The 21523-nt window shown below is 40.8% G+C and overlaps 1 protein-coding gene and 3 pseudogenes across 1 annotated transcript; 2 read left to right on the plus strand and 2 right to left on the minus strand.

Annotated features, from left to right (window-relative positions):
* Positions 1 to 1491: 1491 nt before the first annotated feature.
* LOC149117040 (uncharacterized) lies at positions 1492 to 2354 on the plus strand (annotated as a pseudogene).
* A 7104-nt stretch (positions 2355 to 9458) lies between these two features.
* Positions 9459 to 10889, minus strand: LOC149117041 (uncharacterized). The gene has a single exon (XM_089282718.1). It carries the CDS (start codon positions 10691 to 10693, stop codon positions 9719 to 9721), a length of 975 nt encoding a protein of 324 aa, XP_089138844.1. The 5' UTR covers positions 10694 to 10889; the 3' UTR covers positions 9459 to 9718.
* Positions 10890 to 13445: 2556 nt separating this feature from the next.
* On the minus strand, positions 13446 to 15393 carry LOC149117042 (uncharacterized; annotated as a pseudogene).
* A 201-nt stretch (positions 15394 to 15594) lies between these two features.
* Positions 15595 to 21523, plus strand: part of LOC149117043 (uncharacterized) — a 7281-nt pseudogene continuing 1352 nt past the window's right edge.

Consider the following 21523-nt stretch of genomic DNA (forward strand, 5'->3'; position numbering starts at 1 on the left):
GGCAGATCTCTACTCTGTTTGTCGTAATTCTTCTTAGAGACAAATTGACGTAGCCGCAGTGCTTTCACTACTCTATCAGGATCCACTGCCTGCGGTAATAAGAGACGTCGATGGGTTGGTATCATTGTGCGTGTGCGCCGACTCATCAGCAGCTGTGCAGGTGACACGCCGATATCTTCAAATGGAGTGTTGCGGTACTTCAACAGCCCTTCAAAAGGGTCTTTTTGGTCAGCTGCAGCCTTCAAAATGCGCTTTGCTGTCTGCACTGCTCTCTCCGCTGCACCATTTGATTGGGGGTACTCTGGAGAGCTCATTGTGTGGCAAAACCCCAATCTTCAGCAAATTACTTGAACTCATGAGTGCTGTCGAATAGATTCCTGGTATTGCTGTATTGGGAACCATTATCGCTCACAACCTTATCCGGGACTCCAAACCTTGCAAATATTTTCTTCAGGTTGTTAATGACACAGGTAGCAGTGTTCTGACGCAGAAATTCAATTTCAAAGTATTTTGAATAGAAGTCAGTGACCAACAAGTATGTTTGGCCTCCATATTCAAACAAGTCAGTCCCGACTACCTGCCAAGGTAATCCAGGGATGTCATGTGGATGCAATGACTCTCTTTGTTGTCGGTTGCAGAAGGCATTACAAATTGAACAGGAGTTGACTTTGTCTTTGATCTGGGCAGTCACTGAGGGCCAGAAGATGTAATCTCTGGCAAGGCTAAGGCTCTTACTTTCTCCCATATGAGCTCCATGGATTTCCTCCAGCACCTCAACCCTCAGTGGTCTTGGGACGACTATTCGGTCTGATTTAAACAGCAATCCATCCTCCACACTCAGCTCTTCCTTAAAACTCCAGTACTCTCTAACAAGCTCATCAACCTGTTCTTTCTCAGACGGCCACCCTTTCAAGACATACTCCATCACTACTCTCGAGGTTTTGTCAATGCTGGAGGTCTCCTTAAATCTCTTCAGTGTGCTGCTTTCAAATCTGAGCTCCTCAATAAGATTGATTCCAATTACATCTTCTGGTTCACTGACTGGCTCCGTATCACTGAGAGGTGCTCTGCTAAGACAGTCTGAGATGACTTGCTGTTTTCCAGGGACATATCGCACATCAAGATCATACTTGGTAAGTTTCAATAGCATCCCTTGTAGCCTGGGGCGAGCATCATTCAGAGACTGCGGAAGATAGACTCTAAGGGTTTGTGATCTGTCTCTACAATTACTCTGTGCCCATATACATAGGTGTGAAATTTCTGTGCACCCCAGACGATTGCAAGCAGCTCTCTCTCTCAGCTCTCTCTGACGTGAGCCCGTCATGGTTGGACGTGGTTTCTGAGCGGAGCTTAAGTTTCCTTCTTTTATAATATTTCCTTGGTATTTTCGACCTTAATCACATCTTGGAGTGATGCTATGTAGTGCCAATTTCAATGAAGAAGATTAGTGGGAAACATAAAAGAGGAGAAAGAGGTTCATTGGAAGAAGATAACGTTTCGAAACGATGCAATATGGCGGATAGTGTCGGCTAAGTACCAACTGCTGCAGCCACTCAGCCCGAACCAAACCTAATTGACATCAAGGAGATGCAAGTTGAAATACAAACTACAGTTGCAACGATACTCAGGGAAAACCAAGAACTGAAGCAAGAAATTCTAGAGCTGAAATCCGCCCTAAATGCCAACCAAAGGAAAACGGAGAAGCTTAAAACGAAACTTACCAAAGCCGAGAACGCAAATGACACGTTGAGGAACGAGCTTAACCACACAAGAATGAAACTAAAAGATCATATTGAAGAAATGAATAACTTAGAAGAAAAATATGACGACCTGGAGCAATATTCTCGTAAGAATTTGTTGGAAATTTTGGGCGTACCTGAAGGCGCGTACACATCAACCGACGAAGTTGTTATCCGTATTGGAGAAGCCATAAACGTCGATATCAAACCGGAAGATATAGAAATATCACACAAACTGAAAAGAAAAACCACTAAACCCGTAATTGTCAAATTCGTGAGCCACAAAGTAAAATCTCTTCTCTACAAAGCGAGAACCAAGCTTAAAAACGTGAAAACCTCTGACGTATTTCCAAGCTATGCTTTCGCGTCTCGAGAAGACCAGCGTATATTCATCAACGAGAATCTTACGAATTATCGGAGAGCTTTTCTGGAAAGCAAACAAGATGAAGAAAGATAACATGATTACCAGCACTTGGACAATGGATGGAAAAATATTCGTAAAGACATCGCCGAGCAGAGCACCGGTAAGGATTTATTGCGTAGAGGACTTAGACGATCTCTAAACTGTGTTAATATCAAAGGACTGCTAAATAAAAGAAGGGACTACGGACTGGATTGCTAAGCCAAGGAACTCCTAAAATAGGTTTGTTTTTTAAATTCATTATTGGTAATTTTTCTTGTTTTGTTTTGTTTTGTTTTGGTGCTTACAATTGTTAATACGAGGGGGAATGCGAACCGAATTTTTTATTCCAAAAATCTATCCTTAAATGCATAAATTACACCTACACAAATGTTCGGTAATTTCATTGAATGTGAGAGGTCTCAGAGATATGGTTAAGAGAAGGAGCATTTTTAGGTATTTGAAAGATCAGGAGGCCAATTTTTATTTTCTGCAAGAAACGTTTTCCAAAGTAAGCGATGAAGCCGTTTGGAGAAATGAATGGGGAGGTGAAATTTACTTTTCTCACGGGACTTCTCATAGCAAAGGTGTTTGTATCTTGATTAATCGAACGGTAAAAGAAAAAGTGACCTTCACATCCAGTGACGCGGACGGTAGAATAATCTTAATCAACCTCACTTACAGCGGTCTAAAATTGTCATTTTGTAATATATACGCGCCCAATGACCACACACAACAAGTAAGTTTCATTCAAGAACTAAATTGTCTCTTAATTGACAAATCGGAAATTACAACTCTTATAGTAGGAGGTGATTGGAATTGTACGCTATCTAAAAAAGACAAAAAAGGTGGTTCTCCTTGGAGGCCAACAGCATATAGGAATTTGGTAAATATCACCATGGATACCCTTGACCTTGTCGACATACAAAGAACTCGTTATCCGAATGTTAACAAGTTCTCTTACAGGTCTAAAACGTTAGGCGTGAAATCAAGGATAGACTTCTTTTTAATATCCAAGCACTTGACAAAATTTGTTAAAAAAGTGGACATCCAAACCTCAATAGCACCAGATCACAACACGATATTATTATCATTGTCGTGGCCGAACGAGAATCCTCGAGGACCGGGTTTTTGGAAATTCAATAATTCTCTATTAGAGGACAAGGAATACACAACCAAAATTCTAGAATTATATCCTCAGCTTCGCGAAAAATATAATTATGTAAATGACCAACAGCTGTTTTGGGAACTGATTAAAATGGAAATAAGAAGCACAACCATTTCGTTCTCTAAAGGAAAAGCACAGGCGATTCGTAAGCATGAAGTGGAGATCAAACAACAACTTGATGAGCTGGATAAAATAATCTGCAATAGCCAGAACCTTGATAACATTGACAGAATTCTTAAACAATATGATGACCTCAAAAAAGAACTCCAACATCAATATAATAATAAAGGTAAATCTGCAATCTTCAGATCTAAATGCCGCTGGGTAGAAGAGGGCGAAAAATCCACAAAATACTTTTTTAATTTAGAAAAAAGGAACTATAATAGAAAAACTATCAACAAAATTAAATTGGAAAATGATGAAACAACTACTGATGAAACACAAATTCTAACAATGATCCGAATATATTATAGTAATTTGTATAATTCTCAAACAACAGATGCACAGGATAGCTTTGAAATGTTTACTGAAAGCATGGAAATTCCTAAACTAGACGATGCAGAAAGAGATACTTTAGACGGTCCTTTGACTTACGGAGAATGTAAAAAATCGTTGGAGACTTTTAAAAACGGAAAATCACCAGGCGAGGATGGTTTTACCGTAGAATTTTATAAGCATTTCTTTGACCTTGTAGGAGCAGATCTATTAGCAAGCCTGAATGGAGCATACAAGCATGGGAGGTTATCGGTCTCTCAGTGTAGAGGCATAATTACGCTTTTACCGAAAGACGACGCTGAATTATTGCTTTTACAGAATTGGCGACCAATCACTTTACCTAATGTGGATTATAAAATTGCATCAAAAGCCATCGCAAGGCGAATTGAGCCAATGCTCTCAAAACTCGTACATCCGGACCAAACGGGCTTCATAAAAGGAAGATATATTGGAGAAAATGTAAGATTAATAAGTGATATTATGGAGCAAACTCAGGTGAACAACACTCCAGGTATATTAATATCAGTTGATTTTAAAAAAGCTTTTGACTCACTGGAATGGTCTTGTATTCTAAGTGCTCTCAAAAAATTCAATTTCGATGATAGCTTAAGAAAATGGATCGAGATCCTCTACATGGACATAGAAAGCGCAGCTTTGAACAACGGTTTTGCAACGGACTGGTTTAAACTCTCTAGAGGAGTTAGACAAGGATGCCCACTCTCGCCATATCTGTTTATCCTGACAGCAGAAATACTATCAAACAAAATAAGACAAAACTCAACCATAAAAGGAATCAGAATTTTTGGCTCAGAGATCAAACTAAGCCAATTTGCAGACGATACCAACTTATTTTGTGCTGATGTGGCTTCTGCTGAACAAGCCCTGAAAACTATGAGTGCTTTTGGGAATTTCTCTGGATTAGTGCTCAACGTAGAGAAAACAAAAGCATTCTGGTTAGGGAAATGGTTGAATAATAGAACCAAACCACTAGGGATGAAATGGATGAATACTCCCACAAAATTACTAGGAATCTATATTTCCTATGACGAAAAAGGTAATAACCAGATGAACTTTAATTTGAAAGTACAAAAACTGCAGACAAATTTAGACATTTGGAAATCGAGAGGATTAACACTCTATGGAAAAGTACTGATAATTAAATCTCTGGGATTATCTAACTTAATATACTCAATTTCAAATGTTAACGTCCCTAAGGAAATAGTGCCAATGGTAAAAGATAAAATGTTTCGTTTCCTTTGGAAAAATAAGAAGGACAAAATAAAACGGACTAGTAAGTACCAAGACCTTTCCTCGGGAGGCTTACGGATGGTTGACATCGAACTTACGATAAAATCGCTCAGACTTGCATGGATCAAAAGACTTCTCTTTAGAGATAACTGCAATTGGAAAGTAGTACCGGACTATTTTTTAACAAACACGGAGGTCTCAATTTCCTGCTTCGATGTAACTACGATGTCAAATACTTAAGGCACATTCCAACATTCTACAGAGACATACTTATTGCATTTGATGAAATCAAGACTCTGTACAATTATGATCAAGGAACCGAAACCATTCTCTTTAATAACAAAGAAATCTTAGTTGATGGAAAACCGCTATTTATAAGGGAATGGTTTGTCAAGGGTATCCACACGATCCAACAGCTTTTTAATGAAAACGGTCAATACCTAACTTTTCAAGAATTTCATGCTAAATATCATTGTAACACAAATTTTCTCCAGTTCTATCAAATCTTGAGTGCAATTCCTGTGAGCTTGAAGAACAGAGCGCGAGTCCTAGGGCAAAACTCGATCTTTAATTATAGAGAAAACTGGAAATCTTTTTTACTGAACGAAACTAATCAAATCAATTTTGAAACGTATAAGGCAAGAGACTATTACCGCCTACTTCTTGTTAAGAAACACCAATCACCTCATACTGGCCCGGAAAGATGGAAAAGAGATATTTCAATAGACACAGAGAATTGGACAGATGTCTTAAAAATGGCTTCAAAACCATGCAAAGAAAATAAGTTGAAAGAATTTCAATTCAAACTTATCCATAGGATTGTCATTACAAAGAAAGAACTCTTCAGATATGGGATAAATACAGACAGTGACTGCATCTACTGTGGTGAGCCAGACTCCATAAATCACACCTTTATCGACTGCGAATTTACAAAAACCTTCACATGCAAAGCCATCAATTGGTTTAACACTCAGAATGGTTCAAACTTTAAGCCAGATACAAAAGAAACGCTTTTCGCCACCTTTAAACACCCAACATATATGGAGCTAGTGAGAAAATTCAATTACACCCTCCTTTTTATGAATTTCTATGTGTATATAAGTAAACTAAACAACAGTTCACTTGTACTACCCGAATTTATTGTTAGAATCAACTATAAATACAAAGTTGAAAATTTGTAAATTAACACCGGAAAAGTACTCGTAACGTAACAATGCTCGTCACAAACTTTATAGACTAAGTTACTTTTAATTGTATTAAATCAAGATTAGAAATCGTTCCTCCTCCCCCTTCCCCGCGCTACGAGTTGTTTGTTTGCTTTTTTGCTTATTTTGTAATTTTAAATTTTCCTTTCCTTTTATTGTTTTTTTCTTTCTCTTTTTATTTCTGTTTCTTGCTTTTTAACCTGTTTAATTTAATTGTAGCTAATGTGTGCTGTCAGAATTAATTAATTATTTTATGTTATTCGTTTTCCTAATGTAAGTAACACCTGATATAAATAAGTAATGTACATTGTAGAATCGGAGTAGCCATGCCAGAGTACTTTGTTATTGTAATTTTTGTAATTTGTGATACATGTAATTTGTTAAGACGTGTTACTTTAAATAATAATAATAATAATAATAAAAAATTTTTAAAAAAGCAGCTCTCTCTCGATGTTTGCATACCTTTTCTCACAGTTAGTTAGTGTTTTGGATCCAAATGCAACCGGCTTGCCATCCTGTAGGATCACTGCACCAAGGCCTTTACTACTTGCATCTACATTTAGCACTGTTTCCTTGCTGTTGTCAAAATAAGCTAGTGCAGGTACACTCGTGATGACTGATTTCAGATTGTCGAAGGCCTCTTGTTGTGGCTTTTCCCAAACAAATGCTGTATCTTTTTGGGTAAGTTGCGATATGGGTTCTTGTATGTCAGCCTTGTGCTTGATGAATTTGTCCAGGTAATTCACAGTTCCTAGTATGCGAAGTACACCTTCTTTGTCTTTTGGGGGTGGCATCTCATTAATGGCTCTGATCTTCTCCGGATCTGGTTTCAAACCTTCAGATGAGAACAGGTGTCCAACATAACTTACTTCTGGTACTCTAAGCTTCACCTTTTTAGGGTTGAACTTCAATCATACCTCCCTGCTCTTGTCAAGTACTCGTCTCAATTTGTCATCAACTTCAAGCTGATCTTTACCATGTATCAGGAAATCATCCACTATGATTTCAACAGGAACCCCTTCAAACAGTCTGTCCATCTCCCTTTGGTAGATTTCAGGGGCTGGTGAGATACCAAAAGGGAGTCTTGTAAATCGGTATCGCCCCCATGGTGTGTTAAAAGTCAAGAGCTTGGAACTCTCATCTACAGGGAGTTGCCAGTATCCACTGCATCCATCAAGTGATGTGAAACTCTTTGCACCTGAAAGTCGGTTTGCAACTTCTTCTACGGTAACCATTGGATAATGGGGTCTTTTCAGGGCCTTGTTAAGATCTCTTGGGTCAATACAAATTCTGACATCATCCTTTGACAGTGGAGTGTCCTTTCTTTTATCCTTCACCTTTCTTTTGTCAATAACTAGCATTGATGAGACCCACGACGTAGGCTCATCCTCTTTCACGATAATACCATCTTCTTCCATCTCTTTGAGTTTCTCTCGTGCTGGCTCCAGCATAGCAACTGGAATTTTCCTGGGAGGGTGAACAACTGGCGGTACTGAAGCATCAACTTCCAGATGTACTCTGTTTGGAAGTGTGCCGGGTTTGTCACTGAAACAATCTGGGTACTCCCTCAATATTGGGTCCTTCTGGAAGATGGTCTGGTCTCCACATGCTCTTGGCGTATCTGGCATGGCTGGATTAGGTACTGGTGTATCTATCAGTTGGAGATTCATAAACTGAAGGACTTCTAAATCCAAGCAGGCATCACATCCCAATAAGGGTGTAAAGTTCCCGTCAACAACAAGGTACAACAGGTTCATTTGACGATTCTTGTATTGAGTTTGAAGGCGTACACAGCCTCTTGGATGAATGGGCTTAGTTGCAAGCCAGCCTTTCAAAGGTTGCTGAATCTTTTGGAGAGGTTTTTTGGAGATTTTCTTATACAGATGAAAGGGTATGACAGTAGCCCCTGCACCTGTGTCTGCTTTTACTTCAACATTCTGCCCTTCAATCTTAACCCATTGACGCCTGAATGAAATTGCCCACGACCCACCCCTAATTCCCTGGCGTTTTTTTGGAATATTTCTGAGCGAGCGAAAGCACAAAAATAAACCGTATGCACAGTAACCACAGACACAGGATCAGGTTTCAAGACATCGTTTATTTAAAGTTGAATAAATGAAGGGTCAAAATATTAAAAAATATTAGCAAACAGAACTCAACCTAATGTGTAAAACTGATGAGAAAACAAGAAATTATATTATTTCTTTACCGCGCGACAAAATGTCCCACAGAAGCTGAGAAAATTGACTTTGTGAAAATGAGTCAATTATTGACTTTGGAGGACAAAAACGAAACCAAATACAACAGAATTGAATTTCTTGTACTATAACGGCTAACATTTGAGAAAACAACGAAAAATAAAAGCGAAGAACTCATGTAAAAATCAATCTGAAATCAAGAAATCAAGTAATTTCTTCCCCGTGCGACGAAAATCTTACGGCCCTGCAAAAGAAAGATGAAAGTCGTAAATCAAAACGACGACAAAAACAAGCGAATTATTTTGAGATCAGTCGTATTTCAACTGCGTTAAATCAGTGGCCATTTAGTTCTTTTCTGAGCGATTCTGTAGTAGTTGAATAAGACTCCAAAAAATATTTGAACGAAGCGAATAAACTAAATATACAAAGCGCCTAGAGATTGCCGTAAATTAAATATGCAGAAATCCAGCGTGCAAGTTACTGTTCACTTTTAAAACCTAAAATTCCCAAATACAGGGAACCAAATGAAAGAGATGCAAAAGGAAGTTCAATAACAATAAATTTTCATTCAAGCTGAGACAAAGAAACCTATTTAAAAGCAAAAAATTGTTCAAAATTTTGCAGACTTGCTTCACTGCATGACCGCATGTTAAAATTATTCTTCACGCTAACACGAAAGCTTGAGTTTTTGCCGACCGCTTTTGCAGTCATTTTAACGCCCGTGGCTTTACCAATCATTCCAAAAGTTGAATTCAACTTCAAAGTAATAATGTACATTACCATTTTTGTTTCTGAAATCCGAAAAGCCGCTTTAAACCTGCGATCTGTCGTTGAAACTTACTTGAAAGTGCTCCGATCTTCATGTTTTCTCGGCGGTTGTAGGAAGAAAAACTTCTTCACCAGAAAGTTTTGAGGACTCTGTATTCCTTGATCCTCCATTCTGAGGCCACCTGAACATTGATTTATTTTTCCTTTCTATTTTAAAGCCCAAAGCAGTAATTTATCCGTCTTAGGAATGGAAACAAGACCTTGGAAGTTTTTTAGATTTGGACCGCAATGCGCCATGTTACCTGCACTTTTCGAGCGCGCGATTTTAAGAAGAAAAACCGTCTTTCTAGGACCCCTAAAGTCCTCTGAAAATATGCTCAGAAAGTCCATTCTGATTGGTTTATTTGTCCTCAAGAACAATAGAACAATAGGGGAACCAAAGAATCTTCAGGGAGGGTAGGAAAGGCAATTGTCCCCACATGCTTTTTTTCCGGCGGTTACAGGCAGCACAGGGAAATGGAGGAGTTTTTCGCATGGGCGGTTACGGGCGGCACAGGCGTCAATGGGTTAAGAGTGATAAGGCTCTTTGTTGATTTCCTGGAATCGGAAACACTGTCCAGTTCAATAGATCCAAAATAGGTATGTACCTCCTTATTCATATTCTGAGTGTCTAGGTCTGGTGGACTTTCTTGTTGCACTAAATCAACTTTTGAACCTTCTTGTACATTCCCTGGGCACACTTGGGCGAAATGACCTTCTTTCTTACACTTAAAGCACTGTTTTCCAAATGCGGGACAACAAGATGGTCGAGTAAATGGGTGCTTGTAACCACAAAACTTACAAGAACGAGCAGCTGTCTTGTCAGCTTCTTTTGACTTTCTAACAGGCTGAATTCCTAATGAATGCTCAGTTCCAGCACTCACTTGAATGTTGAACTTGAACTTTTGTAATTCTGAGGCTTCAAAGGTACGACGATAATCATGAGCCTTCTGTAGGGTTAGATCAGGTTTCTTTAACAGTTCCCCTCTCAGCTCATCAGATAATACACCTCCCACAATTTGATCTCTTATTAGCGAATCTCGCAGTTTGCCGAATTCACATGTTAGTGACAACCATTTCAGTTCGCTGACAAAGTTATCAACTCGCTCTCCCTCTTTCTGGTTATGCTTATTAAACACTAACCTCTCATAAATGACATTCCTTGCTCCCTCACAGAGTGCCTTAAATTTGCTGCAAACATCCGCATAACATTCTTTGTGTTCTCCAGCATTGTAAACAAAATGACTATATTCTTCAATCGCTTCGGGTCCAGCACAGTGAAGTAACATGTTTACCTTCAATTTGTCCGGTTTGTCATCTTTGCTTTTCGCCACAAGATAAATTTCAAACTGCATTAAAAACTTTCTCCAGTTGTCTGCTGCGTTTGCATCGAGCACCAAAGGACCTGGAGTTCTCGTATCTCGCTCAGCCATCGCGGTTTGTAACTCAGCCAAGCCCTGATAAACTCCTTGCAATCTCTAAAAGGTTTTCACTTCGGACACCATGTTGTAGGATAGCTTTGGATAAGGCTCAAATACTCAACGCAACGTTAAACACTGTCAACACAATGTCCGACATAAGCCAATTCGCATGTTCACGAGATGTGGGGTGGCCCACGAAAACGTAAGGGACTCCACAGAGGGGTACCCACATGTTAATATTACAACATTTATAGTTCATCATTTTAGGTTTATAAAGCCTTTAGATCTTCATAGGAGTCAATCCTTTGAGCTTTGGAAGTGAGTTCCGGTTTGAAGAAAATTTTCCTGTCTACAGTCCAAGCTTTGCCGTTATGATATTTTTTCCTAACTTTTCTTACCTCTTTAAAGAGCTCAGTCCTCCATGATGTTAAATTCTCATTGATGTAAATCTTGCCCAGTCCTAAGCCATGTGAGGTCACATTTCTAAGATGCAATCTAGCTTGATATAACTTGTTCTTGGCGTTGTAACTTGCAAAACGGACGATAATTGGACAAGGTTCGGTCTTAGATTTTGTGTTTAATCTATGAACAATGTCAATGTCGTCTTGTGTTAAGTTCACATTCAAAAGTTTTCCCAATTCAATTACATTCTCCGCATTATCTTCTTCGCGTTCAGCGATCCCATGTATCACTAGATTAAACTTTTGAGTGTACTGTTCTAAATCGTCATGTCTTGCTTCAACATCGTCCAATCTTTGTTCTATTTCTTTCGAATGTGCTTTGGACTTCAACAGGTCATCTTCAAGTGATTTTACTTTGGATTTTAAGCTCTTGCTTTCTTTCATCAAAATATCTACTTGGATCTTTGTGGAAGCTAAATTTTCTTGCAGCTCTTAGCAAGTTACCTTTAACAAGTCCACGTCATTTACTAGCTTCTCTGTGTTTGATTTGATTTCCATGAGAACTTTCCACACATCGGCCAGTGATGGCGCCTCGTCGATGCTGTCTTCGGACACCATTTGTGGGCCTGAAACTTCGTCTTGGAATGTTGAAGAGCCCTCTAAACTTGAGAAACTACTTAACTTCTTGCATTTTCTTCTTCTATTTCTTGTCATATTCAACTATCCCCTAAATTTTCAAGCATTTTGCCTCTCGAGCAAGCGAACTTAAAAACGTGCATCCATCCTTGGCGTCAGCTCATCCCAGTCCAGTGGACTAGACATATCTAGCTGCTGTTGGCATTATTTGCTCTGAACTTTGAAGTAGCTAAAGACTTACAAACAATCTGTTGAAATCTGGATATGGCCGTTCCGCCCTTGACAAAATTCATGTACATACAGGACATTGCTATTTGCGAGCAAAACATGGCCACGAGCAGGGTGAAGAACATGAGGTCAAGCGCTGATCATTAGTAGAATTTTCTTGTGTTATCAATTTTAGGCGTTCTCAGCTTAGTTAACCATCAGAACTGTCTGTGATTTGCTAGCGCAGAAGAAATTTATTTGCGTGGCTTCCGGGCGATAGTTGACGTAACGACAACATGTTGAGTGTTCGCTTATTGCTAACTATGGCCTAGTTTGTTTGAAGTGCAATCGATTCTCGATGTAGGAAGCTCTTGTTCAGTCCATTTAGGATGATGCAGGCCTTTAGGAAGCAATAGAATAGCTCTCTGCCGCGGTTTTGATATCTGCAAATTCGTGTTGATTTAGACTCCAATTTCATGTTAAAAGCACTCGTAATTAAATTGTACAGTTCATGAGTCAATGAAAAGACGGTGAATTTAGTCATCCTGGCCTCAAAAAGCATACAGGAGAGTTATTTGCTGTCATTTGAGCTACAATAAGCCTTGTGGAAAGCTAGCTCTAGGACAGAATTGTATCAAGATTGTCAGTAACAAGTCAAATGCTGTGGCTGTGTTTTTGCGAATCCAGACAGATATATGAAGCAGGGGACCCATCAGAAATTAAGAATACCACAAATGAAATATACACACATCATCAGAGCAATGTGAAACCATTCCAAAAGAGGCAAAAAATGCAATTGTCATGCCTGCAATGAAAGTTTTTATTTTCACTTCTAAAAAGTAATAACATCAAATTTGTATAAATTAATACGTGATATAGCTAAAAGGACCTTATTTTAGTGTAAATTTAAATCAGGACTCAGCTGATGAAGTCTCCACCACCTCCTTTGACTGTTTGCAATTCTTTGCAGTCATTGAGGACTGCTTTTCTTGTCTTTTCCTTCTTTGCTCTGCAATAATGCAATTGAAGGTCAGTATTTAAATTTAGTGGGCCCTATATTTAAGTGGGCTAATATAAGTGCAGACAGGGTAGGAAATAAGTGACTTAATTGTTAAATTATAGCCAGGATTCTTTGGTTTTACCATGCTCTTGAATGAGTGACTTCATTTAAGCTCAAAGCTCATGTAACTAAACAAATCAAGAACTTACCATCTTGCAAGAGGTTGTTCATTTCTGTACTCACAGCTGAAATTTCAGAGAGCAAATTTACTTTATCAGTAAGGGTTTTTTAAAACATTTGACAATAAAAATAAACAGTAAAAGTTTGCGACGTTTTGACCGCTCTTCAGTCATTATCAAGCAAGATGTAAGAAGTAAAATTTGCATAGATATATATAGCTAAAAGAGGTAAGAATGTGTGAAAATTATTAATGAAGTAAAAATATGTAAAAAGTATGTAAAAGAATTTACAAAGTAGTGCTTAAAACAATAAAAAACGTAAAACTAATTGAAAAAAAAGATTATTTAAAAACTTTCGCACGAATAGAGTCAGATTGTACATTGAGGCTTGGTCTCAGTTTGTGAATAAAAAACAATTCAGAAATAAGACAGTCAAACTTGGTTGTACATTTCTTTAAAATCGAAAAGTTATTAGTAAGATCTTTAGGGGCCAAAGAATGTTCCTCGCGAAAATGTTTTCCAATTGATGACGATGGGTTTTTGTGCTCATCGATGCGTTGGTGCAAGTGCCGGCACGTAAAACCAACATTACCTGCATCACACACGTCACATTTAAAATGGTACACAAGGGACTGTTGGTTAACGACTGGCGGCTTGACTTAACGTGATTTCAGGTCTCGCTCAATCTTGTGGCTGATGAAAACAGGTTGGATGATGGTGTTAGTTTTCATGCTAAGATCTTTCAGTTGCGTGCGAAGAAAATCAGCTGAAGCTTGGTCTTTAAATGGTGGGACAATCCGAACAGGCTCTGGACTGTTGTTGTCAGTCGGTGAAGGAACAGGTTGCTCAGAAACTTTGATGGCAATGAAGCGTTAACCAGCAGTCGTTAACCAACAGTCCCTTGTACCATTTTAAATGTGACCTGTGTGATGCAGGTTATGTTGGTTTTACGTGCCGGCACTTGCACCAACGCGTTGATGAGCACAAAAACCCATCGTCATCAATTGGAAAACATTTTCGCGAGGAACATTCTTTGGCCCCTAAAGATCTTACTAATAAGTTTTCGATTTTAAAGAAATGTACAACCAAGTTTGACTGTCTTATTTTTGAATTGTTTTTTATTCACAAACTGAGACCAAGCCTCAATGTACAATCTGACTCTATTCGTGCGAAAGTTTTTAAATAATCTTTTTTTCAATTAGTTTTACATGTTTTTTATTGTTTTAAGCACTACTTTGTAAATTCTTTTACATACTTTTTACATATTTTTACTTCATTAATAATTTTCACACATTCTTACCTCTTTTAGCTATATATATCTATGCAAATTTTACTTCTTACATCTTGCTTGATAATGACCAAAATTACTTTCCTTGACATAATTATATACAAAGGGGATAGATTTCAAACTGACTCTAGCCTTGACATCAAGACCCACTACAAGCCAATAGAAACCTTCCAATACACGCATTTCACCTCCTGCCACCCTCTGGGTGTAAAACAAGGTTTTATCAAAGGCAAAGCGACAAGACTCCTAAGAACAAACTCTTCACAAACTACTTTTGAAGAATGCCTCTCAAACTTCAAACTGCACCTCAAAGCATGCGGATATCCTAACAACTTCATTGAGAGGGTCCTAATAGGAGTCTGCTTCGAGAACAGAAGCTTGGCTCTCCAACAAAGAAGAAAGACTCAAACAAAAGTTTTGCCATTTGTCACGACATATCACCCAGCAGTACGTGGCCTTAAAGGAAATTTAATAAATAACTGGGTTGTAATACAAAACCAGCCATTGCTGAAAAGCATCTATACTAAACCTCCGATTATGTCATATAAGAGAGGCAAATCTCTAAAAGATACGCTCGTTAGAGCGAAGATTTAATTGAAGGCTAAAATGTATCACTATGACAATTCAGGAGGGGAGTCTGTGTAGGCATGTCATATCTTTTGTTTTCAACAGTGGTATTTTCCGATTATGTGGCAGTGGTCTTTCACCAAGTCTTTATAGTTGTTCACCAACAGCAGTCTTTCACAAAATATACAATCCTCTTGCTTTATTTCATTTATCCAGCCGTTGGGCCCATTGGGCTTTCTCTCTCTCAGAGGCCCTATGAACCCCTTCCAGGCTTGGTAATAGCACTTTTTGTGGCTTTGGCCGTGGTGGTGCATGGTGAACGTGTCTCTGAACTGCGGCTTGAACAGGCTTTTGTTGCAGATGTGGCATTCTGTTGCACTGTTATATTGGTGCCAGTCTTCTGGCATCATCACAAGCGGCTTTTTGTTGGCCATCTCTGCGCTCATCAGCTTTTCGTCTTTCAGTAGGAAGTTTAAGCAAATCACTACAGCTGGCGCTACTACGGCTATCGTGGTTGAGGAGGTCTGGGGAGAGTACGTCGCCGTAGCCCACCAAAATTCAACTTTTAGCAACGCGAAATACAAATAGTACGGCTGAGAAGTTTTAAAACTATAGTAAGCGTGTAAAAACTCTAAATGACTTCCTTCAAAGAAACAAGGGACTTTATTTTACTTTGCAATGACGAAGGGATTCTTAACGACGAAGAACTTCTGGTTTTGTACCAACAGTACAAGTGTCCAAGCCTAGACCTACGGTACAGTTCATATCCACTCTTCGATCTAGATGATATGGAAGATGATGAATGTGTTGTGTTACACTCTACTCAATCTCGCACAGGAACTACTACAAAACTACAATGACAACACGTTTTCTCATCGATCCTCGTTTCGTTTTTATTCTCTCCAACGCGTGGGATTTTCGATCCCATAATAATAAGTAACCTGGGGCTGGGCCCAGTCCCTCACGTTCTACTTGTAACACACTCCCCTCCAACAGAAATGTCGTCCCAACATTATAACAGGAAATACAAAACCAAAAAGAACAATGGTTAGGAGGGAGCGTCAGTTCTCATCATGTTTCAAACTGAATACTTATTGTGGCAGTTCCATTATCCGCAGGTTTTGTCTTTAACGGTTTGTAACTAGAGGGAAAATCCAACACAAATTTTGCTTATGAGTTAAATCACAGAAGGCGAGCAACAGGTCTGCTTGTCCATGGTTAATACTCGGAGTAATCAGTTGTGACTTCAGGAGTGTTCATTACTGGTTTGTCCATATGGGCTGTGGTATATACTGCAGCTGTGGAATAAATGGGATGTGCGGGGTGCAGTGAACACACCGGCAGTGAGGTACAAGCCAGTTGGCCATGACTTGGTAGGGAAGTATCACCCGAGGGCATTGAATTGCGTTTACTACTGGGTTTAAACGTTGGTACTCGGGTACCTCCATCTGACTGTAAGTCAGAATCCGAGGGGGTCGTCTCTCCCTTCTAGGTCGCGTAGCTCCCTCTAGGTGTTCCTCTGAATCTGAATTGTCACTTTCCTCAGGGGCCATATCAGTCACATCTAGAACGGATGAATTTGGCACTGATGAGTCACCAGTGTCCACTTGTGGGTCAGGTTGGTCCCTGGTATCTGACATAGTGGCACAATCTTCATTATCACAGTGGTCCTGTGGGTCCATGGGAGGGGTGTCTACTTCCGCCGGAAAGGCTATTTCATGGGTGACTGGAGAGGACAGTGTGTTCATCTCATACTCATCATCGGAACTCTCTCCAATGTCTTCAGGCTGAGGTGGCACTCTAGGTCTTAGTTGGGTGGTCTTGGATGATGCTCTCGTTGGTTTAGGCAGTGGTAAAGCATCACAAGGAAGTAGCAAGTTACGGTGTAACACTCGTTTCCCACGGCCAAGTTCTGGCTTTACTCGATAGACTGGACTATCAGATATGCGTTCCTCAACTACATAAATTTGCTCTTCCCAGTGTGAACGGAGCTTTCCAGGTCCTCCCCTTTCTGAAAGGTTTCTAACAAGTACGTGGTCGCCGGGGAGTAGGACTGCTGCGGAAGCCTTCTTGTCGTAATACACTTTACTCCTGGCTGACGATTTCTGGGTGTTCCTAGATGCTAGGTCGTAGGCCCGTCTCATATCTACTTGCCACGTCTTTACATAGTCCTGGTAATCACCCTGTTGAAGGTCGTTGTCTAGGTCAAACAGCAAATCAACTGGTAATCGTGGGGAACGGCCAAACATCAGGTAAAATGGCGAGAACCCAGTCGTTTCGTGTCTTGTGCAGTTGTACGCATGTATAAGCTTGTTTAAGGAATCTTTCCAGTTCGATTTCTTTTCCTCCGGGAGGGTCCTTAGCATCGAGAGTAACGTTCAGTTCATGCATTCTACCTGGCCATTGCCCTGTGGGTGGTATGGAGTGGTTCGCGAGCTGGCAACTCCACTGAGACGTTCTAGGTTGTGGAACAATTTGTTTTCAAACTCACCACCTTGGTCGTGATGTATTCGTGCTGGGAAACCGAACCTTGGGATAAACTCATTGTAGATCTCAGCAGCAGTGCGGGCCGTCTTGTTGCGCGTTGCATAGGCTTGGGCATATTTTGTAAAGTTATCAACAATCAGCAGTACATATTCATATCCACCTTTGCTCTTGTCCAGATGCAGAAAATCAATGGAAACTACTTCAAAGGGTGCTGATGTCATCAGGTGCATCATAGGTGCTTTCGTGACTGTGTTTGGTTTCTTCTGTTTGATGCATCTGCAACATTGTGTCACAAAATACTCTATGTCACAGTACATATGTGGCCAGTAGAAGCGGGACCTTGCAAGTTCTGCGACTCTCTCCACTCCAAGGTGTCCCATCTCTGTGTGTAGTTCTTTAAGTACCACTGGGATGAAGTTGTGTGGCAGAACTAATTGTATCTTAGAGCTTGTTCTTCGTCGCAGGATACCATGTTCATCAACTTCCAGTTTCTTCCATTCTCTCATAAGGTTGGTAACTCCATGGGGTTCATTCTTCAGTTGGCCACCACCCGGTTTGATCCCGTGTGTCTTGTAGTAAAGCACGCGGCATATAGCACTATCCGAGTGCTGTGCCTCCTTGATTTCACTAGGGCTGAAGGGTTTTAGATTCAGATCCTTTAATGTCGGTTCAGGAGTTGTCAAGTCTGCGGCAATTGCCGTAACCCATGGGATTGTGCCTTTTGCCTGTTCCCTAACTGCTTCCACGGTTGCTTCAAGGACATCTTTGGGTACTTCCTCTGTACAATCGCTCATATACTTGTCTATGTCCAATGGGATTCTTGACAGAACATCCGCGTCAACATTAGTCTTGCCCGGTCGGTACTTGATTGTAAAGTTATAATCCGCTAACTCGGCCACCCACCGATGCCCCGTGGCATTCAACTTTGCTGATGACATCACATACGTTAACGGGTTATTGTCAGTGAAAACAGCGAAGGATGGAGCATAGAATAAGTAATCCCTGAATTTGTCAGTAATTGCCCACTTTAGGGCCAAGAATTCTAACTTTCCTGAGTGCAAGTGGTAGTTCCGTTCCGCAGGCGTCAATGTCCTTGAGGCATCCGTGTGCAGTACAAATGGTCGTTCAAAGTCAGGGTAAGCCATTACCCCTGGCTGCATAAGAAGTTCAATTAGGAAGTTTAATCGCTCTTGGTGTCTTTCATTCCACGGGATTTTGTGATTTGATGACGATTGTCCTTTCGATGTCGGCAACTTCCACTCGGGGTGCTCTTTCTGTCCTTTAGCTCTGCTGGGCTGGTCACTGCATTCTTTAACTGAAGGTAGGTCATAAAGGGGTTTGGCTAATCTGGAGAAGTCGCGAATATATTGGCGGTAATAGCTTATGAAACCCAGGAGTTTGCGCAATTCACCAACAGTTCTTGGTTTAGTTTCCTTAAGGGCTGCCACTGCTGCAATGTCTGCTGAGTCCATCGTGTAGCCATCTGCTGAGACTATTCTGCCTAAGTAACGAACACGGGGCTTAAACAACTCACATTTCTTTGGCTTCAGCTTGATACCATACTCCTGCAAACGTTTAAGTACCTTTCGCACATTGTCTACATGCTCAGAAAATGTTCTACTGTACACCAGGACATCATCAAGATATGGAATACATATTTCATCGCGGAGACCTTCTAGGCATTTCTCCATGTACCTCTGGTAAGCTGGCGGTGCATTTTTAAGGCCAAAAGGAATCTGGTTCCACTGGTATAAACCCCAGGGGGTGATGAACGCTGTTAGATGTCGGTGTTCTTCTGCTACGAATCCTTGGTGATATGCCTTTCCTTGGTCTAACACTGAAAAGTAAGTGTTCCCACTGAGACTATTCAGGATGTCTTGGATGTGAGGGATGGGCTGGCGGTCATCCTCAGTTTTGCTGTTTAACTGCCTATAGTCAACACATAGTCTCAGACTGCCGTCTTTTTTTCTCACACACCACTGGGGAAGAGTAGGGTGACTTTGAGTTGCTTATCCAACCACGATTGATCGTAACCTGCAAGTGTGACTTTACCTCTTCGTGTAAGGGCTTTGGAATTGAATTGTATGTTTTTTGTACTGGGACGTCATCTCTCAGGTTGATTTCCAATTTCAAATGTTCAGCACATCTAATGTCACCATCATCTATAGCGAAGGCCCCGGATTCTTCCCTCGACATCTCCTTGACAATCACCCGTTGCTCACTTGACAAATGGCTCAAGTCAACTGGGGAAGTCCACTTTGCTTTACTTTGTTCGGGCTGACTTGGCTCCCACTCATAACTGGTTGCCTCACTCCAAGTTTCACCTTCCTCTTTCTCTTGTTTCTGTTCAGCTTCGACTGGCAGTGGCGTGACGGACTGCACTAACTGTATAGTGCCCAGTTCTGTCCGCCTACGTAAGGTCATCTCTCGTTCGGTGTTGTTGCATACTGGAACATACATTCGGCTCGAAGACCTCGGGGAGATTCGGTGGAGACAGCCCTGAACTTCTAGCCCCTCAGGCCACGCCCCTTCCTCTTTGGGCTCAAACACAACAGGCAAATCTTCTTCTAATAGTCCAAAGTGTACCTGACATTTGACTCTCACAGTCTCTCCTGGTGGGACACGTATGTCTTGTCTGCCGACTCTGAGCATACCGGTGTCAGCTTCATCATCCATACTTTGGATGAAATTAACCAGCGCTCTTGCTTCGCCCTCTTTCACAGATGGGAACGAGTCATTCACTATTCGGGGCAATAGGCTGGTTGTGTTGGGGCTACTACTCCTCTTAATGACCTCTTCAATGACATTAAAGCCGATGATGGGATACTCCTGATTATCTTCACTTCCTATTAGTATGGGTACTGTCAATGGCTCCAAGTACCCGTCCTCCCCAACCAACTGGAACTCTACCTCAATCCAGCCATCATATACGATTTTTGTACCGTTCACGGCCTGGAGATTTAATCCATCTTCCCCCAATAACTCGCTTATGTCTCTTACTGGCTCGTTTGGTAGGTTAATTTCTTTCCAATGTTTGGACACAACACAAACTTGAGCTCCGGTATCCCACAGGGCATCCACCTTTTCCCCTTGTATCAAGCAGGAAACCACACATTTTCTTCCCACTAATTTGGTGAGTTTAGAGCGTTGTCTTGGGGTTAGGTGGGAACTGAACGACGTTTTCAATGTTTCAACACTTGCCCTTTCCCTCAGTTCAACTTCGCTAATGGCTTGACATAGTTTCTTATGCTTCTCCCAATGTTCCCTTTGACAAACTTTTGAACAATAGTGGCTAGTATGGCACTGTGAACACCGCAAGTATTGATGTGCCCAATCCTCCCTCTTTCCACAGTTCATGCATTGTTGGGGCTGCTCATGAATCGGGGGGGCTGCTCCTTGTCCTGTGGGGGCAACCCTTGTCTGTTTCCCTGGGGGCTTGCTGAATTATAGCCCGTTCGGCTTGACCTTAGGCATTGGTAACTGAAGTGGCTGACATCACCACAGTTGAAACAATGCTTGCAATGGAAACCCCTTCCTTGTCTTTCACAATTCCAGCACCCTCTAGGGCAAACCCTCCCTTGCTCTACAGGGTTGTACTGTGGGTGAGGGCTAGCGCGGCTTTGTGTTTCCATGCCCTCATGCTCAATCGATCTTTCTGACGTGAATCTCCAATCTGTCCCGATATTTTAAATTCCTTCCTGAACGGTGGAATCACTGTGGTTTCTTTAGGCGTAACTGCATTTGTGCTTGACTTGACAGCAGACTTCTGATCCACATGTTCGGTTTTCACACCACCCTCTTGTTCACTCTTCGCGTCCTTCGTTGCTGGTTTCTTTTCTTTAATTGTTTCTCTGAGATTCGTTAGTGCTTCAGTTCCGAGTTCTTCAGCGTCTAAATATTTCGTTAGGATTTGTATTAACGCCAGACGTCCCGTATCCGTCTCTTTAACTTCGATATGTAGCCCCGCACAGATTTCTCGAAGACTCGCTTCGCTAAGCTGACAAATTGCTGTTCTCACCTCTATCTGAATCTCTTCGACGACTTTTATAGACATTTCGATGGTTTCTTTGTCACGTC

The sequence above is a fragment of the Orbicella faveolata genome, unplaced genomic scaffold, assembly GCF_042242905.1.
Source record: "Orbicella faveolata isolate gen_17 unplaced genomic scaffold, um_ofav_v1 contig_12, whole genome shotgun sequence".
NCBI classification, from domain to species: domain Eukaryota; kingdom Metazoa; phylum Cnidaria; class Anthozoa; order Scleractinia; family Merulinidae; genus Orbicella; species Orbicella faveolata.